The sequence below is a fragment of the Engraulis encrasicolus genome, chromosome 20 (genome assembly GCF_034702125.1).
Source record: "Engraulis encrasicolus isolate BLACKSEA-1 chromosome 20, IST_EnEncr_1.0, whole genome shotgun sequence".
In the NCBI taxonomy this organism is placed as follows: Eukaryota; Metazoa; Chordata; class Actinopteri; order Clupeiformes; family Engraulidae; genus Engraulis; species Engraulis encrasicolus.
This window is the reverse complement of record NC_085876.1, coordinates 6099364-6119369: the sequence shown is the minus strand read 5'-3', so window position 1 is coordinate 6119369 and position 20006 is coordinate 6099364. Positions and strand designations below refer to the sequence as shown.

Below are 20006 nucleotides of genomic sequence, written 5' to 3'. Positions count from 1 at the left end.
TGCCCAATTGAGTCTTAGGCCCCTATAGGAGATGACGGCCACGGCTCTGTCCACCACCACTGTACCTCACTGTCCTGCTGCTATCTCTGGGAAGTGGAGCTTGAATCAACACCGTCCCACCCAGAGGCTTGTGTTCAGCTCATTGAGAGTAAATAGAATGGAGGCCAAAATTCTATTTCATTGTTGAAGCCAAGTTGGAGCCAAGGTTGGACCCAAAAAGACCAAAAAATGGCCAAATCCCATTCATTCCTATGAGAGACATAAAACCCTGTATCTCCCTTAAATGCCACTCCAGGGGGATCATTTTTCGCTCAACTAGTAGGTCCCCTTGCTCTCCAACTTACCAGGGTGGTGATTTTTTGTGGTGATGTTTTATTTTAGAGAGATATTAAAAGTTAAATTGACCAATGAGCATCAGAACATGGTTTGATTGACCGTTAGAAGTCTTGTTGTTGTCCAATCAGCACCTGCGTTTGGCGTTGCTAAGGTGGAATGTAAGTTGGAATGTTCCCAAATCTGGCTTCAAAGTGTTGAATGGCAAATAGCGTTGATTTGGCGTCCATTCTATTTACTGTCAATGGTTCAGCTGGAATCCCCGGCAGCCCGGGACACAACGGGCATCCTGGCAGAGATGGCAGGGATGGCAAAAATGGATGAGACGGAGCCACAGGACCAAAAGGGGACACAGGAGAACCAGGAGATTTAGGAGAACCAAATGATTGTGTGTGTGTGTGTGTGTGTGTGTGTGTGTGTGTGTGTGTGTGTGTGTGTGTGTGCGTGCGTGCGTGCGTGTGTGTGTGGTGAGGTCTATGCAAGCCAGCATTTGTGTGTGCATGAGTGTAACTTACTACAATCACCTGCTTGGACCCCTATCTTCTCAGTCAAATGTGCTTCGATTATACGCATTATTATAATGCAAGTGTGATGTGGTTTTTGCAGGTGAGCCAGTCCCTGGTCCTCCAGGTAACGTGGGTCCTGCTGGCCCACCTGGACAGAGGCGAGAAGGCTGGACATTGGACCTCCAGGTAATTACAATAATATGACTGTATTTATTTTATAACACTTTCCAGGAACTTTTTGGCAAATTTGGGGTGTGTTGCAGTGTTAATTTTGTCAGCTTTTTAAAATTTAGTCGTAGTCTTAGTCACAATGACGAAAATCAATTTTAGTCTTAGTCATATTTTAGTCATTGCCTTCCCAATTTAGTCTTAGTCTTAGTCTAAATGACAAAAATCAATTTTAGTCTTAGTCAATTTTTAGTCATTTTCGTCATTTTAGTCAACACTGTACATAACAGAACTTCTCCACACACTTTTAACATATATCATTGACTGTACAGAATAAACCTTCTCCGCACACTGCTTCTCTTTTTAACATATATCACACTGTATAGAATAAAACTTCTTCACACACTGGTTCTCTTTTTCTCTATTTTATTTAATACAGTGTTAATTTCGTCAGCTTTTTAAAATTTAGTCTTAGTCTTAGTCACAATGACGAAAATCAATTTTAGTCTTAGTCATATTTTAGTCATTGCCTTTCCAATTTAGTCTTAGTCTTAGTCAAAATGACGAAAATCAAAAAAGGGCATTGACGAAATATTTTAGTCATAGTCATGGTTGACGAAATTAACACTGCTGCGGAGTCATTTCATTTGGCCCATGAGGTCATTTCAAATGTGTATTACAGATGGCCCACACACACCATTAATGTAGAGTGCATGAGCATCAAATTTTGTGTGTCGCAGGAATATGAGTAGGCCCATAGGCAACACAAGATATGCAGACCCATTTGAAAGAGTGTGTGTGAAAATTAAGTGCAAGCACATACAATTTTAACCCTTTTTAAGTATTTTTGGGGCTTTACAAGCCTTTATTGTTTTTTCTCAGACAGGACTGTGAAGTAGAGACAGGAAGCGAGTTGGGAGAGAGAGACGTGGAAGGGCCGGCAAAAGAACCGGGCCGGGACTCAAACTTGGGTCGGCCGAGTAGTAGACGAGTGCCCTATCAATCACGGTAGGGTCAATTGTAGCCCATTTTTTAAAATAAATATTGAGTTCAGCCCGTGACTTTGTTCCAGATTTCGATGTTGGCCCTCAGTCAATTTCAGTTTGACACCCCTGCTCTAGGACATTTAAAGTCATGGATGAGAACACTGGAAAGAAGCAAAAAGACCAGGCTATGTCTGCTGCTAAATTATTTTTAAACACTAGGCCTGTGTATTTGTATGGTAATACAAACAAGAGCTTTTACTTCTCATTCTTTAGTAGTAATAGTAATAGTAATAGTAATAGTAATAGTAGCCTAATAGTAATAATGTATTGGTTTGTTTCCTTGTTTGTTTGTTGTCTTGCAGGGGGAGGGAGAAATGATCCTTTGACCGCACAGGCAGATGTCCAAACAATGATATCCAGATTGTCTGTAATAGAAAAAGGTGAGAATCTTTCCATGCTAACTGTCTTTGAAAAACAATCACACTAAGTGTTGTGCTTTTGTTCACAGCTGCAAGTTTCCGTATGTTCAGAAAGGTGGGAGCCAATTATTTTGCCACGGAGGGGCAGAAAGACACATTTGATGCTGGCTTGAAATTTTGCAAAGATGCTGGAGGTGATCTGGCATTGCCCAAAAATGAAAAGGAGAAAGACGTTCTTCTGAAGATGCTGTCAATATGTTAGGGGCAGATATAGGATGGCTTGGGATAACAGACAGAAAGACTGAAGGCACCTTTCTGGACACACGAGGAAGTCCACTGCACAAAGTGGGCATTACATGAGCCCAATAACTATAGGAGCAATGAGGATTGTGGTATTATATTTACAGCAACAAGCAGTTGGAATGATGTTCCCTGTGAAAGAAGCTATTGCGTAATATGTGAAATAGAAAGCTGAAGAACAGATAGGCCTATATCTGCACTCACTAATCATTTCTACCCAAAAACAAGCTGGGTTAAATGTAACACTTTCCCAGTGTATACTGTATATGGAAACCACTGGGTCAGTGTTAATTTAACACTTTCACAACTAACGAAAACAACTAACTATTTCTATAGCAATTTGTTCTGTGTCAAATGTTAGATTGACTGGACTACATCGGGCTTGGAGAAGATAACGGATCTCCAGCTTTTTTCTGGATATTCATTGCGAAATATCCCAGAATCCCAGAGCACTAAACACTGTTCACATGATAGCAAAATAATAAAAGCAATTTACCCATGTCAACAGCAAGGATGTTGCAAATGTAACATTTGACACTGAAGTGGTGTTAATTTGCCTGAAAACTAGAAATGTAATACTTGTGAATGTGCTGTTTTCTCTACTGTGTATAACTCTGTGTCCCCTCACTCTGCTGCTGGGTATGTCCCTCTTTGTAAGTCATTTTGGATAAAAGCATTTTTTAAATGTAATGTAATATAATGATATGCATGTATCATTAACAGATTATTTTATAAAATGTGTTTTATATCTTACAATGTCCATTAAACATGAATAGCCATTTTGGCAATTAGGGCCTAAACTGAATAAGAGTGCAGATAATGCTTCCATAGATTATATGTGTAATAATATGTGTCTTTAGTGAGTCTGATTTTTAACTCATAAGCAGGACTAGTATACCCATAGAGGAGTTTAGATGTTTCATAACAATCAATGAGCCCATAAAGGAAGGGACATGGAGAAACAATGTTCTAATGGAATGTCACGCCACTGGGTGGCACGCTAGATATACAGAGCTGTATACAGTACTCTGTAGGCCTACATATGCTGTACCCAGGTAGGGAATGCTCAGAATAAAATACAGTTCTACACTGAGATCTACACTGTTGCGGTCCACTTATTGTGTTATAATAACCCACACAAGATTGTGCAAATGTCAACACATCAGACTTGTTTTTATAGATCATGGCAATATATGATTTGTTTTGAATAGATTACATTAAAACAGATGTGCGTACATTGTGAAATCATTATGAATTCCTTCCAATGAAAATAAAAATCCTGGGAAAATAATAAATATGGGAAAGTCCGATTTTGATAAACACACTTACAGCCAACCAGTTGTGAAACAAATCTTGAAGAGGAGAAACCCTTTGTTGTAAAATGGTTATGATCCCTTGGAAGAGATCATGCTCAACTCCTAACAGAGGAAAGATAAATATTCATGCTCTCATTAAAAAAAACCCTTGCCAATTGTCATGTTTTTGCGTCCATATAAATGTCTGAGCAACTCCACTGCTGTCCAGTGTCTCTCTTGTTTGTCTGGGGAGATGACGGCCATGGCTCTGTCCACCCTGTACCTCACTGTCCTGCTGCTATCTCTGGGAAGTGGAGCGCTCCCTGACGTCCCATCCAGCGGCTGGTGTAGTCCGGGACACAACGGGCCTCCTGGCAGAGATGGCAGGGATGGCAAAGATGGACGAAATGGAGATGCAGGACTTAAAGGGGACAGAGGAGAACCAGGTAGGATTTCAATGATTGTGTGTGTGTGTGTGTGTGTGTGTGTGTGTGTGTGTGTGTGTGTGTGTGTGTGTGTGTGTGTGTGTGTGTGTGTGTGTGTGTGTGTGTGTGTGTGTGTGTGTGTGTGAGTGTGTGAGTGTGTGAGTGAGTGTGTGCATGAGTGCAACTTACTCTAATCACCTGATTGGAACCCATATCTTCTCAGACAAATGCACAGGAACATCAAATGTAATGACTGAGTGTGATGTGGTTTACTATTGTTTTTTCTCGACAGGTGAGCCAGTCCCTGGTCCTCCAGGTAAAGTGGGTCCTGCTGGCCCATCTGGTCTTAAAGGAGAGAAGGGGGAAGTGGGACAGCCAGGTATGGAAGGGTACTGTAGCGAACGCTGTGACATGAGCATTTTTTACATGTGAATTTATTTATTTTGTGAATATGATTATATTTTACTTTTCATATTTGTTTCATATTTTGTATATTTTTGTTATTATTACGTGCATATTTTGGAAATATTGTTCAATTAATAACGTCAGATGGACACGTCAGCAATTAGGTCATCACTTGGTCATGTGATGCTTTCGATAGAAAGTTCTGGATTTTTGTTGCATACTCAGTCGGCGTGTGCAAGCGGTAATAGGAAGATAAAGGACTGTGAAATATGAAGAAATGGACTTCTAGCAACTCCTAACCTTCTGGTTGGAGGGGCATACGGTATGGACAATTGAGAGAAATATTCTTGTGTTTGTATGTGTGTGAATATTGTTTTTGAGAGCATTTATATTTTATGTAATAAGTTTCAGTTGAACAATTCATGAATAGGAACATGACGGTTTTACTGATAAGTATTTGCCACCGTGTATTCTATTGCAGTGTTCACGGTGGTCTTGGGCGTTTGTACGACGGAAAATCTTGTAATAAAACGTTTGGAACCATCAGTCGGAGCGTTGCACTTTCATCAACCAGTTAGAAAAAGTTGGGAGCAGCTATAGTGAACACGTGCACCGTGTGCAGCTCAGCCCGAGGCCGAGAACATCGAGGGATGCTGCGCGGTGAATGCAAGCTGTGAACGTCTCGCCAGCCATGCCGAGATGGACGGGGGAGAGCGAGAAAGGACCATCGCAGCTTGAAGAGAACAACTCGACGGCAGCTCGAGAGGACAGCTCGTCGGCCGCATGAAGACTTCAACTCGCCTGCAGCTTGAAGAAAACTACCGCTCGTCTTTCAGCCTCGACAATCTGCGAGGACCGTTGCGACTACAGTGACTTGCAAAACATGGCGTCGGATTGCAACGAGGACAAGGATTGAGACTGTGCGTTTCCACAAGGCACCACAAGAGAGCAGCAGCGCGCCGTGGTCGTGAGTGGTAACACCAGCCCTTGGATTTCAGGTTTTTTCCATTTGATAAGAAAAGGACACTGTATCTTGTAAATATTTGAATTTAAGTGTGAAAGGCCATTTTGTGCATATTTGTGTGAATATTTCTGGCCTGTGTTTATAAGTAATGTTGACATTCCTACTTTGGATATTTTGTTTGGTTTAACATGTGTATGTTTGACATTTGAAATTAATACTGAGGATCACTTGTAGCATAACTTCTGCTAAGGTTTAAGATTTTGATTACTACTTATTAGTGCTGATTCAAAATAATTCTGAAAATGGATAAAGGCGAAGAGAGTGCTCTTGTGCTTGAGGGAGTAATTCAGGCTCTTGAAGAAGAAAAAATAGACTTAGAAACTAAGTTAGAAACTGAAACAGATGAAACATTAATAGAGCAAATGACAGAACGCATTGCTGAAATTGATAACAGTCTGCAAGCACAAAGCGTAGAGAGCCAGGAACCAACTTCTGAACCTGAACAACCTAGGCGATCAGAAAGAGAGAGAAAACCAACTGAAAAGTGGCTTGACTATGCAAAAGAACAGAGTGCAAAAAAGGAGAGAAAGTTTATGCTGACCTATGCAAGCTTCAAAGGTGATGTTCAGTACACTAGGAGCAAGCTCAAAGAAGAATGTGACAAGGAGCTTCTTGAAAGTATGACAGCTACTTTGGAAGAATATGAGTCACACTTAAAGCAGGAGTACGAAAGCCTACGTGCATTGACCACACCAAGCCAAGACATAAGACGGCGAATGGATAGCTGCACCTCAGTAACCAATGAAGTAGTTGCTCTGTTGAAAATGCGCTGCACAGAGGTAGACAAAGAGTTTGATGCTGCAGCAGTAAAGGAATCACTCGCTAAATTACTTAACAGAGATGATGCGAAATCAATATATGGGTCCACTGTATCAAGAGCTGGCGCACGTAGCGTAGCAGGAAGTCAAGTGTCTGCTAAGAAAACAGAAGTAGCAGCACGCTTAGCATCAAAACGTGCCGAAATAAACAGAGAAAGTGAAATAGCTGCACAAAGAAAAGAAGTGTTTGCTCAGCAGGAGAAGTTGAAAATGCTGGAACACCAAAGGGATCTGGAAGCTATGCAAGCTGAATATGATGTGTATGAAGAGGAGGAATTGAAAATGAACACTGAAATAGGAGAAAAGCAAGAAATAACTCTGCCTCCAAGTCAGCCCCAAGGAGAAAAGAAAAACAGAACTCTGTCTCCAAGTCAGTTCCAAACTCAGCATAACACAGCTCCATATGCTCAGACTCTCCATGATACACCAGTCCCTCCTCGTTCTGAAAAACAGTCAGAGCAAAAGCTGAATGACCCGACACTAGTGCAAGCTTTCAAAGAATCTCTTATGATGACAAGACTCCCGGCACCTGAGCCATCTGTGTTTAGTGGGGATCCGCTTAAGTTCACTGAATGGCGAACCAGCTTTAAAGCCTTGATAGAGACTACCTGTACAAGCCCAGCACATAGACTGTTTTATCTCAGAAAATACATCAGCGGAGATGCGCTGTCTGTGCTGGAAGGAACTTTTTACAGAAGCGATGAAGAAGCATATACGCAAGCCTGGGATGCACTGAACAAGCGCTATGGTCACCCATTCATAGTGCAAAGAGCCTTTAGAGGAAAACTTAGTAGCTGGCCCAAGATCGGACCTAAAGAGCCACTAAAATTAAGAGAGTTCAGTGATTTTCTTGTGTCATGCAAAAATGCAATGCCTCACATATCAGGTCTTAAAGTTCTCGACGATTGTGAGGAGAATCAAAAGCTACTCCAGAAGCTGCCTGACTGGGCAACAGCTCGATGGAATCGACTTGTCACCAAGGAATTGGATGATGGTAAGCCATACCCAAATTTTGAAGCGTTCTCAAACTACTTAGCCGAGGAGGCACGCATAGCCTGCAACCCGGTTTCCTCGCTTCATGCTTTGAAGAAGACAGACGAGAAACAAGGCACAGAAGTGAAACGCATAAAAGCGAGAACCCTAGTGACAACAACAAAGTTTGCTCACGGAAAAGGTCACCCAGCGAAGGATTCAGGTGAATCAGTAGGCTCGACAGTTAATTCATCTGCTGCTCAAACAAAGAAGCAAATAAAATGCATATGCTGTCAAGAGAACCACTTCATTTACAAATGCGAAAAATTTGCTGCTCTGACTCTTGAAGAGAAGAAAGCGTTTGTGAAAACCAACAATAGTGCTTCGCCTGCTTGAGAGTTGGCCATGTTGCAAAAGATTGTCGGAAAAAGGCTACATGCAATGTTTGTAAAAAGAGCCATCCAACTCCGCTTCATGATGAACCGGCTCAAGAGATAAAGCCTGAAGTAAGCCAACAGAGAGACAGTACATCTACTGCTTCGTGTAGTATGAACATGACCAATGCTGACCGCACTTCAATGATAGTTCCGGTGTGGCTGTCTAGTACTGTCAAGAGTAGTCCAGAGATCTTAGTGTATGCTCTGTTAGATACACAAAGCAGCAATACATTTGTCACTGAAGATGTGTGCGAAAAACTGGAAGTGCACACTGAGCCAGTTAAACTCAAGTTGTCAACAATGACTGACAGGTCAATAGTGAATTGTCACAGAGCCAGTGGGTTAAAGGTCAGAGGATACAGTTCCAAAGAATGCATTGAACTACCACCAGCTTACACTCGAGAAGATATTCCGTTGGAGAAGACCAGCATTCCAACTCGGGAAACAGCCAAAGGATGGACACACTTGCTTAGCATAGCTGACGAGATGCCAGTCTTGCTAGACTGTCCTGCTGGACTGCTAATAGGCTACGATTGCGTCAGAGCTCTAAAACCGAAAGAAGTCATATCCGGAGCCGAGCATGAGCCATTTGCAGTGAAAACAGACCTCGGGTGGAGTGTGGTGGGTGCTAAAATGCCTACTACTGGTGGAGGAACAAATGCTGGAATCTGCTATCGCATCTCTGTAAAGGAAATTCCACCTATTACACCTGCATGTGCAATAAAGGCTCTTGAGAGAGATTTTCAGGATACAAACCCCACAGATGGAATGATCTCCCAAGAAGACATTCAGTTCCTACAAATTCTGAAAGAGGGAATTCATCACAATGACAACGGCCATCTGGAGATGCCTCTTCCTTTTAGAGAGCGCCCCCAGCTGCCTAATAACAAGCATCTAGCCACAGTGAGGCTGAAACATCTGAAAGGGAAGATGGACAAAAATCCCAAATACAAGGAGGACTATGTTCAGTTCATGGTCAATGTTTTCAAAGATGGTGATGCAGAGGAAGTCCATGCAACACCAAAAGACGGGGACACCTGGTACATACCACACCATGGGGTGTACCACCCGCGAAAGCCAGAGAAGATCAGAGTTGTCTTCGACTGCTCTGCCAAATACGAAGGCACCTCGTTGAATGACCACCTCCTCACGGGACCTGATTTAACCAACGCCTTGACTGGAGTGCTGTGTCGGTTCCGACAGTATCCAATTGCGATCAACTGCGACGTGGAGAAAATGTTTCACCGCTTCCATGTCACTCCAGAAGATCGGGATTTCATGAGGTTCCTGTGGTGGGAGAATGGGAACACAACGAGTGAGCCCAAGGAATACCGCATGAGGGTGCACATATTTGGAGCGGCATCTTCGCCAGGATGCGCGAATTACGGCATGAAATACCTCGCCACCAAGTATGAGCATGAGTACCCCATGGCAGCAAGCTTCATCCGAAGAAACTTTTATGTGGATGATGGTCTTGTCAGTCTGGATACTGTTGAAAAGGCCAAGGAACTTGTTCATGAAGCAAGAGAAGTCTGTCAGAAGGGACAGCTGCGATTGCACAAGTTTGTTTGCAATAACAGAGCGGTCTTGGAGAGCATTCCAGAGAGTGAGCGTGCTCCAAAAGTCAAGGACGTGGACTTGAACTACACTGAGCTACCAGCTCAAAGAGTGCTAGGAGTGAAGTGGAACATCGAAATGGATGTCTTCTCATTCAACGTAGTACAACAAGAAAGAACAGCCACTCGACGAGGCATCTTATCCACAGTCGCCAGCATATATGATCCGCTAGGATTTCTGGCCCCCTACATCTTAACTGGGAAAAGAATCTTGCAAGAAATGTGCAAGCGAGGTGTAGGCTGGGATGAGCCTGTCCCGCCAGAACTAAGGCCAAAGTGGGAGACATGGCTCAATGACCTGAGCAATCTTCAAACCACTCAAATACCAAGGTGCTTTGTTCCCAACAATCTTGGCACGATCCAGAAGATTGAGCTGCATCACTTTTCGGATGCCAGTAACGATGGCTACGGACAGTGCTCGTATATCAGGATCGTGGCTGAAGAACAAGTGCATTGCACTTTAGTTATGGCCAAGGCTAGGGTAGCACCCATGAAGATTGTCAGTATCCCACGTCTAGAGCTCACCGCTGCCACAATCTCTGCAGCCGTCAGCAAGCTCCTCAGAGAAGAGCTAGACTTGAAAATCGATGCTGAGTACTTTTGGACAGATTCACAAGTGGTACTGGGATACATCAAGAATGACGCCCGGCGTTTTCACGTTTTTGTTGCGAATCGGATCCAGAAAATCAGAGACGCTACTGACCCCAATCAATGGTTTTACATTGAAACTAGTCAAAACCCGGCAGATCATGCATCTAGAGGACTCATGGTGGCAGATCTAATGGCGTCAGATTGGCTAAGAGGACCCAAGTTCCTGTGGGAACTGGAAATTGTGACTAACCCAACAACCCCAGAGCTTCTCATAGGTGACCCAGAGGTCAAAGTCCTGAAAACTGATGTTGTGCAAGAAGATGACCTTCTGAAGAGGTTGGCAAGGTTTTCAGACTGGGTCACATGCCTTAACGTCATTGCTCGCATTCAGAGGCTGGCTCATAGGGACATATCTGGGCCTGTTACTGTAGAGGAGCGAAAGAAAGCAGCTCTCGTGCTGATCAAGGCGGCACAACAAGAAGCATTTGGAGAAGAGCTGAAACTGCTCAGCCAATCACAAAAACTCAGGAGAACTCACAAAATGTATGAGCTCGACCCATTTCTTGAGGATGGAGTGCTCAGAGTTGGTGGCAGGTTAAGAAGGTCATCAGCGTCGCTAGAGTTCAAACATCCCGTAATACTCCCGAAAGAAGGCATTGTAACGCATCTGATACTTGACCATTGCCATAAAAGAACACAGCACCAAGGCCGAGGGCAAACACTGAACGATCTCAGAGCCAACGGCTACTGGATAATGGGTGCCAGTAAAGTTGTGGCCAAGCACATCAGGAATTGCGTGACATGTAGGAGGGTGCGAGGACGAACTGAAGAACAGCGCATGGCTGACTTGCCTGTTGATCGAATAGAGCCATCTCCTCCTTTCTCATATACAGGCATCGACTGTTTTGGCCCTTTCTACACAAAGCAGGGTAGGAAAGAGTACAAAAGATATGGGCTGCTGTTAACATGCCTAAGCTCTAGAGCCATTCATATCGAGATGCTCGAGGACCTGACAACCGATGCATTTCTAAATGCGTTAAGATGCTTCATAGCAATAAGAGGAACAGTCAGACAAATCAGATCTGACCAAGGTACGAATTTCGTAGGAGCAAAGAATGAGTTGGGAAAGTGCTTGTTGGAACTTGACAAGGAAAGGATCGCGACATACCTCGCAAGAAAGGAATGTGACTTTCTTATGAATGTTCCCGAAGCTAGTCACATGGGAGGCATATGGGAGCGTCAGATTCGGACGACCAGGAGCGTGATGAGCTCTGTCCTAGCTCAGGCTAAAGGAAGACTGGATGACTCCTCACTAAGAACGTTCTTCTACGAGGCCATGTCCATAGTCAATAGTCGACCACTGACAACAAACACCCTCACTGATCCCAAAAGTGATGAACCTTTGACACCCAATCACTTGCTTACTATAAAGCCTACAACACCCCTTCCACCTCCAGGAAAGTTTGTTCAAGAAGATCTGTATGCAAGAAAAAGATGGCGCAAAGTGCAGTATCTCTCAGAACAGTTCTGGTGCAGGTGGCGCCGAGAATACTTAACCAACATCAACCTTCGGCAGCAGTGGCACGTAACCAGACGAAACGTGCAGGTTGGAGATGTAGTCATTGTTAAGGATGAAAACACTCCCAGAAATGAATGGCCACTAGCTAGAGTAGTTGAGGCACAGGAAGATGATGATGGTCTCGTGCGAAAGGTGAAAATACAAGTAGGCCAAAATAAGTTAGGACCAAAAGGTGAGCGCTTAACTCAACCCTCATTTCTTGAGCGTCCAGTCCAGAAAATAGTTGTGTTAGTTGAATATTATTCAAAATAGCTCAGCATTCACATGAACATGAAAGAGTCAGTCGCCTAATATAAGAGGTATTGATTGAAATTATGAGTAAAGGTTAAGTTTCAAGTCATTGGAAAATTACAAGTTTTATTTCTTTGTATATGGTGAAAGTAAACCTTTTGTAATTTTGGTGGCAGTGTAGCGAACGCAGTTACATAAGCACTTTTCTGTGTGAATTTATTTTATTTTGTGAATATGATTATATTTTACTTTTCATATCCATGTTTCATATTTTGTATATTTTTGATTAATATGTACATACTCTGGGAAATATTGTTCAATTAATAACGTCAGATGGACACGTCAGCAATTAGGTCATCACTTGGTCATGTGATGCTTTCGATAGAAAGTTCTGGATTTTTGTTGCATACTCAGTCGGCGTGTGCAAGCGGTAATAGGAAGATAAAGGACTGTGAAATATGAAGAAATGGACTTCTAGCAACTCCTAACCTTCTGGTTGGAGGGGCATACGGTATGGACAATTTAGGGAAATATTCTTGTGTTTGTATGTGTGTGAATATTGTTTTTGAAATCATTTATATTTTATGTAATAAGTTTCAGTTGAACAATTCATGAATAGGAACATGACGGTTTTACTGATAAGTATTTGCCACCGTGTATTCTATTGCAGTGTTCACGGTGGTCTTGGGCGTTTGTACGACGGAAAATCTTGTAATAAAACGTTTGGAACCATCAGTCGGAGCGTTGCACTTTCATCAACCAGTTAGAAAAAGTTGGGAGCAGCTATAAGTACTGTCATTTGCACATGTTCATCTCTGGTATTTTTGTATGTGTCCAGAAATTGTGGCATTGACATTTTTAATGTCCATTTTCCTTTTTTATAGGGCCTGTAGCGACTGATCCCTTGACGAAATCCTTACTGGCAGATGTCCACAGAATCACATCCAGGCTGTCTGTTTTAGAGAAAGGTAAGACACTGGTAACTGTGGGTCAAAATGGTTTCGTACCCCCATAATTAACTCCATTCCAGCAGTGGAACGCTGTAATAGTCATTGAAAAGTTATCAACCACACTGCAATGACATAACACAGGGGCCTTTATTAATGCACTATGATTTGGTCATTACCATTCTAGTAACAGCAAATGTATATCGCTGTGTCTTAAAGGGACACTGTGGAAGATTTTTTGTTGTTTATTTCCAGAATTCATGCTACCCATTCAATAATGGAACCTCTTCATATGTGTGTGTGTCTGTGTGTCTGTGTTTGTTTTTATGTAGCTACTTGACACCTGAATTTCCCCCTGGGGATCAATAAAGTTTCTCTACTCTCTACTCTACTCTCTAATGTTACCTTTTTCATGAATACTTACCACCACCACCAAATTCTAAGCATTCATTATGAATGGAAAAATTGCATTTTTCTTGTCTTCTCCATGGTCCGGCATTTTGAATTTCCAGAAATAGCCATTTTTAGCTGCAAAAATTACAGATCAAATTTAGCAATAGGCAACACAGTTTCAATGAGCAGATAGTTGTAGTACCTTTTTTGACCATTTCCTGCACAGTGTACCTTTAAGTTAACAGGCCAAGGTTTTACATTTTCTGAAAAAAATTTTTTTTTTCTGTTCACAGCCGTAAGTTTTCGTGTCGTCCGAAAGGTTGGAGAGAAGTATTATGTGACAGATGGCTTTGTAGACACATTCGATGCTGGTTTGAAGTTCTGCAGAGATGCTGGAGGGGACATTGTCCTTCCAAAAAGTGAAGAAGAGAATCAAGCTGTTCTAGAGATACTAACACCACGCGTGCTATATGGATGGATTAGGGCGACAGACAGAAAAACAGAAGGAATCTTTCTGGACACAGACGACAGTCCACTGACCTTCACAAAATGGAAGCCAGGAGAACCCAATGACGCTGATGGAAATGAGGACTGTGTCGTTATCTACAGCTCGCATAAGATGTGGAATGATCTCGGTTGTGACAGCAAATGTCTTGTAGCATGTGAAATAATTCCCTGATACATTCACAGCACATTAGGCCTACGGATATGGTTCTCAAGATACAGGAGGGGATAATGTTTGGTTGGTACGGAACGTGGAAATTGCATGTAACTGATGAACACAATACTGTATTAGATACTGTGGGAATCATTGAAAGAAAATAAAAGCTCTGAATGGTATGACAGTTGTATTTCCCATTATTCATATCATATCATTATTCATATTATATCTTAGCCATTAATTTAATTATATTTGCCACTAGTTGCATCAGATGTTTTTTTTATATGCATGAAGACTAAACTGTAGCCCATTCTAAAGATGCAGGCTATGTGCTGTGCAATAAAGGACATGCCTTTTACACTCTACCTAATATTCACCAGTTGGTGGCAATCTAAACTCCCTCACGTTCCTGCTCATCTTTGCAATAAGTGAATGCATTCTTCTAGTACTCTTTTTTTAATCTTAGAACAGATGACTTTGTCTTTTTTCTTTGTATATCTGAGAACAATCAATAAACGTTTATTGTTATGTGTACATTTGTCACTTGTGTGTTCTGTTCATTTCCAATCTCGTCCTTTGTTAATTGAGCCTCAGAGATGACACCACAAAATGGCAAGATCTGTGTTCGCTGACACGCTGAACACCAAACTAGTACAGTAGCTGTCTGCAAACTGAATTTCCATTAAATTCCCCAAAACTCTCTGAGGCACAAGGCATAGCCATTGTGAGCTCTCTTGAAAGGCGCTCATATCACATACCTCTATACTGTATATCACAGACCTTGTCAAGTTTTGAGGCCCCTGAATTATCTCACTATAACTGCCTTTGGTTGTGTCCTTGCTGAGATGTATGACCCATAGTGGGTTCTACTTACAGGAGAACTCCACATGTCAATGTTTTTGAATAATTATTATGATTAGGTGTCTGTATATGTCTAATGCTGATGTGCTGAGTACTACTGTATGCTACATACTGAATATACTTTGTAAGTGTGTAGGCTTAATACTGCCATGTTTTGACCAATTGTTATTCTTTCAAGGGTGGCGACATTGGGGTGGGAGTGGGGGAGACTTTGTGTGAACGTACTGTGTGAAAGTGTTGTCCTGTTCTGTTTTTTGTTTTGTTTTAGTATCTGTTCTTGTTTCTGTACTGTACCGTTTGTCCTGGGGACCCCCTCGAAAACGAGATATCCTATCTCAAGGGGCTATCCCCCTAAACAAATAAAAATAAATTGAAATAGTGGTGTCAACAATAATCGATTCGGCGATGCATCGCAATGCGGGGGCAGGTTTCAATGACTTCCATGGATATTTCCAGAGCAAATGAATGTTAAATTAAATAAAAGCACTTCAAAACATTGAAAACTGTAAGACTGATACAGAAAACAGCCAATAAAATGCTGGTTAAATGCTTTTGTTTTGTATTACAATCATCTTACCTACACACGTGGCTTTTCCAACAGGAGTTAATAATCATTATTGTTAATACAGTATTGTTCCTATTGACCCTGTTCAAAAGTTTAATGCTGTGCCCTGTCAAACTTAAAATCAATGACGGCTTGAAATCGTTTGTTGTTCTTGTAGTTGGATAAGGTTTGTATAAGGCTCTTCATTCTCCTAAGTGGCTAAATGATGTTGATGCAGGAGAGTGAGATGGCCACTCCACAACATTCATTTTGTTTTGTTATTTTTATATAGGCTATACCCCGGTAGAATGTTTAGTTTTGTAGCCATTTTTCAAAGGATATGAATATGACACAGAACCATGTCTACGTATCACTTATGGCTATTGTTTGAATGGAGCAATTAATAGTCAAAAAACTCGGTTTTGTCTATTGAAACAATAGTTCATCTTTGCCATCTCTGCCAGGCTGCCCATTGAAGAGGTTTCCAGAGAAAGCTGATTCCCAGCAACAGTGACCATCTGAGTTTCACAATAATATGCTAATCAGAGTCCAGTTCCTTGTTCCATAAGAGAAAAGCATTCCAGACAGGCACCGGACGGACAGCTAGCTAGAGAAACTCTGGTGGTCCATGTGGCTGGGAAGCGGCTTTCTCTGGAAACCCATTTCTCCTGTTTGTGGAATAAACACCCCATTGTCCCCATTCCCTCCATGGTGGCAGTAGTAGTCACTATAAATATGAGCTCATGTGGTAATTCTCCCCAATTGTCTTATAGGAGATGACGGCCATGGCTCTGTCCACTACCACTATGTACCTCACTGTCCTGCTGCTATCTCTGGGAAGTGGAGCTTGAATCAATGACGTCCCACCCAGAGGCTTGTGTTCAGCTGGAGTGCCTGGCACCCCGGGACACAACGGGCATCCTGGCAGAGATGGCAGGGATGGCAAAGATGGATGAGACGGAGCCACAGGACCAAAAGGGGACAGAGGAGAACCAGGTAGGATTTCAAACAAATGATTGTGTGTGTGTGTGTGTGTGTGTGTGTGTGTGTGTGTGTGTGTGTGTGTGTGTGTGTGTGTGTGTGTGTGTGTGCATGCAGGGCCAGATTAACAAGGTATGGCTACAGCTAAAGCCTAGGGACCCCTACCAAGGGGTCCCCTGATTGGTAAAGTTTTGCTGAATTGCAGATGCAGTATTGGAAAATGAATCGCTTGTAAACACTCCTCTTTATTGGCCAACTTAATTTATAGCTCGGAATTATGACACTGTTTATCTCTTTTTGTCATGATTTGGTTTTTGTGACTTCACCATTTTGCAGGTGGGCCAGTCTCTGGTCCTCCAGGTAACATGGGTCCTGTCGGCCCACCTGGTCCCAGAGGGGAGAAGGGGGAAGTGGGACTGCCAGGTACGCAGGGTTGTGGTCATTTGTACTACCTGCATGCACATCTCATATATATATATATAATAAAATATAATACAAAATATTTATATATCTGAGTGAATTGAGGGAGTGCTGTTTTCACACCCATTTTCCTTTTGTAGGGCCTGTGACGAATGATCCTTTAACCCACTCCTTACTGGCAGATGTCCACAGAACAACATCTAGGTTGTCTCTGTTAGAAAAAGGTAAGACACATAGACTTTGTGCCAGGAAAGGGGCTGTTTCGTAAGATTTTGCCATTTCTAAACATTATCTTACCATTCACAGCTTCAAGTTTTCGCTCATTCAGAAAGGTTGGAGTCAAGTATTATGCCACAGATGGACTAGAAGACACATTTGATGCTGGTCTGAAGTTCTGCAGAGATCGTGGAGGAGACATGGTCCTCCCAAAAAGTGAAGAGGAAAATAAAGCCGCTGCAGAGATGCTAACACCAGGGATGCGATTTGAATGGGTCAGGGCGACGGACAGAAAAACAGAAGGAACCTTTCTGGACACAGATGACAGCCCACTGACCTTCACAAAATGGAAACCAGGAGAACCCAATAACTATGAAGGAAATGAGGACTGTACCATGAATAGTGTGGTTAACGGCAAGATGTGGTATGATGCAGATTGTTCAAACAAATACCTTGTATTGTGTGAAATAATTCACTGATGAATCTACAACACATTACTGATCGTACTGTATGGTTCTCAAGAGACATTAAGAGACGAGAGATAATGGTTGGTTGGTATGGTACTGAAGAACATAGTGCTGTTCCGCATACAGTACTAAGTGTGCACAAATATTGCATTCATCTTGATACAGCATGATAAATGAATAGCACATACACATAAAAAATCTTAGTCATTAGTAGTTGCTGTATCACATGATGTTTTGTATGCATGTGCCCAACTGTAGTCTATTCCAAAAATGCAGCCTATGCGCTGTTATTCTTTATGGTTAATGGCGGATTACACTTTCCGTGTGCAGCCCTATGTGGTGTTCATTAAATTACATGCATTTTTTTACATCTGGCATACCAGTTGGTGGCAGTACATCCTAAACGTCCTCACGTTGCTCATCTTTGTAAAAGAGTGAATGAAGAAGATTGCCAGGAATCATTTTGCTGTCTTCTAGTAGGCCCACTCATATTTCAACTAAAAACTGTTGACTTTGTCTTTCTTCTTTGTGTAACTACAATAATCAATAAACAGGATATTCAAGATTCAAGATTCAAGATTCAAGATTTTTATTTGTCACGTGCTTCCTTGTGCAAGCACAATTGGCAGTGAAATGGGGATTGCAACTGCTCTGTGCTGTGTTGGATGGTAAAAAATAAAAATAATAAAATGGTAAAATAAAAAAAAATAAAACATAATTACAAATAGTTATTGTCTTAATTCAAAAAGCGGATGGCTTGAGGAAATCTTATCTTATGGAACGTAGTCGTTTCCCTGAGGGCAGCCTTTCGAACATGGAGTGACTAGGATGGAATGTGTCTTTCATAATCCTTTGTGCTCGTGTCTTTGCCCTTCTTGCATATATATCTTGCAGCCCTGGAAGGATGGCGCCAGTGATTTTTTCTGCAGCATGCACTACTCTGTGCAGGGCTATCTTATCCTGAGCTGTGCAGTTGCCATACCACGTTGTGATGCTTCCTGTAATTACTGACTCAATTGTGGCAGAATAGAAGGACTTTTGCATGTCTGATGGAATTCTGAACTTCCTTAGCCTCCTGAGGTGGTACAAACGCTGCCTGACCTTTTTCACTACGGTGGTGATGTGAGGTGACCAAGACAGATACATGTGCTATTGTACATTTCCCATCAGTGAGTTTGTCTGTTCATTACCAATCTTGCCCTTCATACCACAAGCCTCAAGAGATGACACCAAATAAGAGAAAAGATGGCATTATGTGCAGTAGGATAAACACTGACTAAAACACTATCCCGAAACAAGCAGCCTAGTCAATTGAATTCTAATGAAAATCCCCAAAGCTGTCTGACGCACAAGGCATAGCCAGGAATTAATGGCCCCTTGAAAGACACCTATACTGTATCACTGACCTCTATACTGTACTGTATATCACAGACCTTGGCTTGGCCCTTGTCAAGCTTTGGGCCCCCTGAATTATCTCACTATAACTGCCTATCACTGTGTCCTTGCTGAGATGTATGACCCATAAAGGCCCATGAAGCAACACAGTGCTGTTTCCCAACAAGAGATTACACTCACTTCCTAACAGAGGAAAATAAACATTCCTTTTCCCAACAAAAATAAGAGTAATGTTGTGTGTGTTCATAAATGCCTGAGCAACTCCACTGCTGTCCAGTGTCTCTGTTGTTTGTCTGGGGAGATGACGGCCATGGCTCTGTCCACCCTGTACCTCACTGTCCTGCTGCTATCTCTGGGAAGTGGAGCGCTCACTGACGTCCCACCCAGTGGCTTGTGTTCAGCTGGAATCCCTGGCAGCCCGGGACACAACGGGCATCCTGGCAGAGATGGCAGGGATGGCAAAGATGGACGAGACGGAGTCACAGGCTCGAAAGGAGACAGAGGAGAACCAGGTATTTACATGTGTTTACGTGTACATGTTAACTCATGTTGAGTGTAGTTTACAAATACATTTTACATGCATTTACCATGTATAACGCCACACGGCAACTGATTATTTTTCTTTGGGCTTTTTTTGCAGGTGAGCCAGTCCCTGGTCCTCCAGGTAAAGTGGGTCCTGTCGGCCCCCCTGGTCCCAGAGGGGAGAATGGGGAAGTGGGACCACCAGGTACGCAGGGTTGCGGTCATGCATGCACCTATTTGCACATTTTTGTGATTTTTTTTAACATCCATTTTCTTTTTGTAGGGCCTGTGACAACTGATCCTTTGACCAAGTCCTTACTGGCAGATGTCCACAGAATAGCATCCAGGCTCTCTCTGTTAGAAAAAGGTAAGACACAGGTTGACTTTCTGTCAGTAGAGGGGCTTGTTTCGTAGCCTCTTAGAGCAGATTGGGTGGCCCGCGGGCCTATTCACTATTTGCTGAAAATACTGAACTTATTCATAATCATAACAAC

The 20006-nt window shown here is 42.4% G+C and overlaps 2 protein-coding genes and 1 pseudogene across 2 annotated transcripts in view; all 3 read left to right on the top strand.

Moving 5' to 3' along the window:
- Window positions 1-4229: 4229 nt before the first annotated feature.
- Window positions 4230-14606, top strand: LOC134435671 (pulmonary surfactant-associated protein D-like). Its single transcript, XM_063184706.1, has 4 exons — window positions 4230-4453; window positions 4725-4811; window positions 12990-13073; window positions 13739-14606. The coding sequence occupies exons 1-4, from the start codon at window positions 4261-4263 to the stop codon at window positions 14122-14124; spliced, it is 750 nt and encodes a 249-aa protein (XP_063040776.1). The 5' UTR covers window positions 4230-4260; the 3' UTR covers window positions 14125-14606.
- A 1131-nt stretch (window positions 14607-15737) lies between these two features.
- On the top strand, window positions 15738-18141 carry LOC134436782 (pulmonary surfactant-associated protein D-like; annotated as a pseudogene).
- Window positions 18142-19291: 1150 nt separating this feature from the next.
- LOC134436781 (mannose-binding protein C-like) overlaps window positions 19292-20006 on the top strand; it is a 1632-nt gene continuing 917 nt past the window's right edge. The window contains exons 1-3 of the mRNA XM_063186131.1: window positions 19292-19502; window positions 19631-19717; window positions 19796-19879. Coding sequence (XP_063042201.1) covers window positions 19292-19502; window positions 19631-19717; window positions 19796-19879 — 382 coding nt within the window. The remainder of the gene's footprint in view (window positions 19503-19630; window positions 19718-19795; window positions 19880-20006) is intronic.

Excerpts from the sequence above, each read along its gene's own strand:
- LOC134435671 (XM_063184706.1), top strand. The coding sequence starts at position 4,261 with ATGACGGCCATGGCTCTGTCCACCCTGTACCTCACTGTCCTGCTGCTA. Across the intron at positions 4,812-12,989 it reads GGGGGAAGTGGGACAGCCAG|GGCCTGTAGCGACTGATCCC; the intron begins GTATGGAAGGGT and ends CCTTTTTTATAG. Across the intron at positions 13,074-13,738 it reads GCTGTCTGTTTTAGAGAAAG|CCGTAAGTTTTCGTGTCGTC; the intron begins GTAAGACACTGG and ends TTCTGTTCACAG.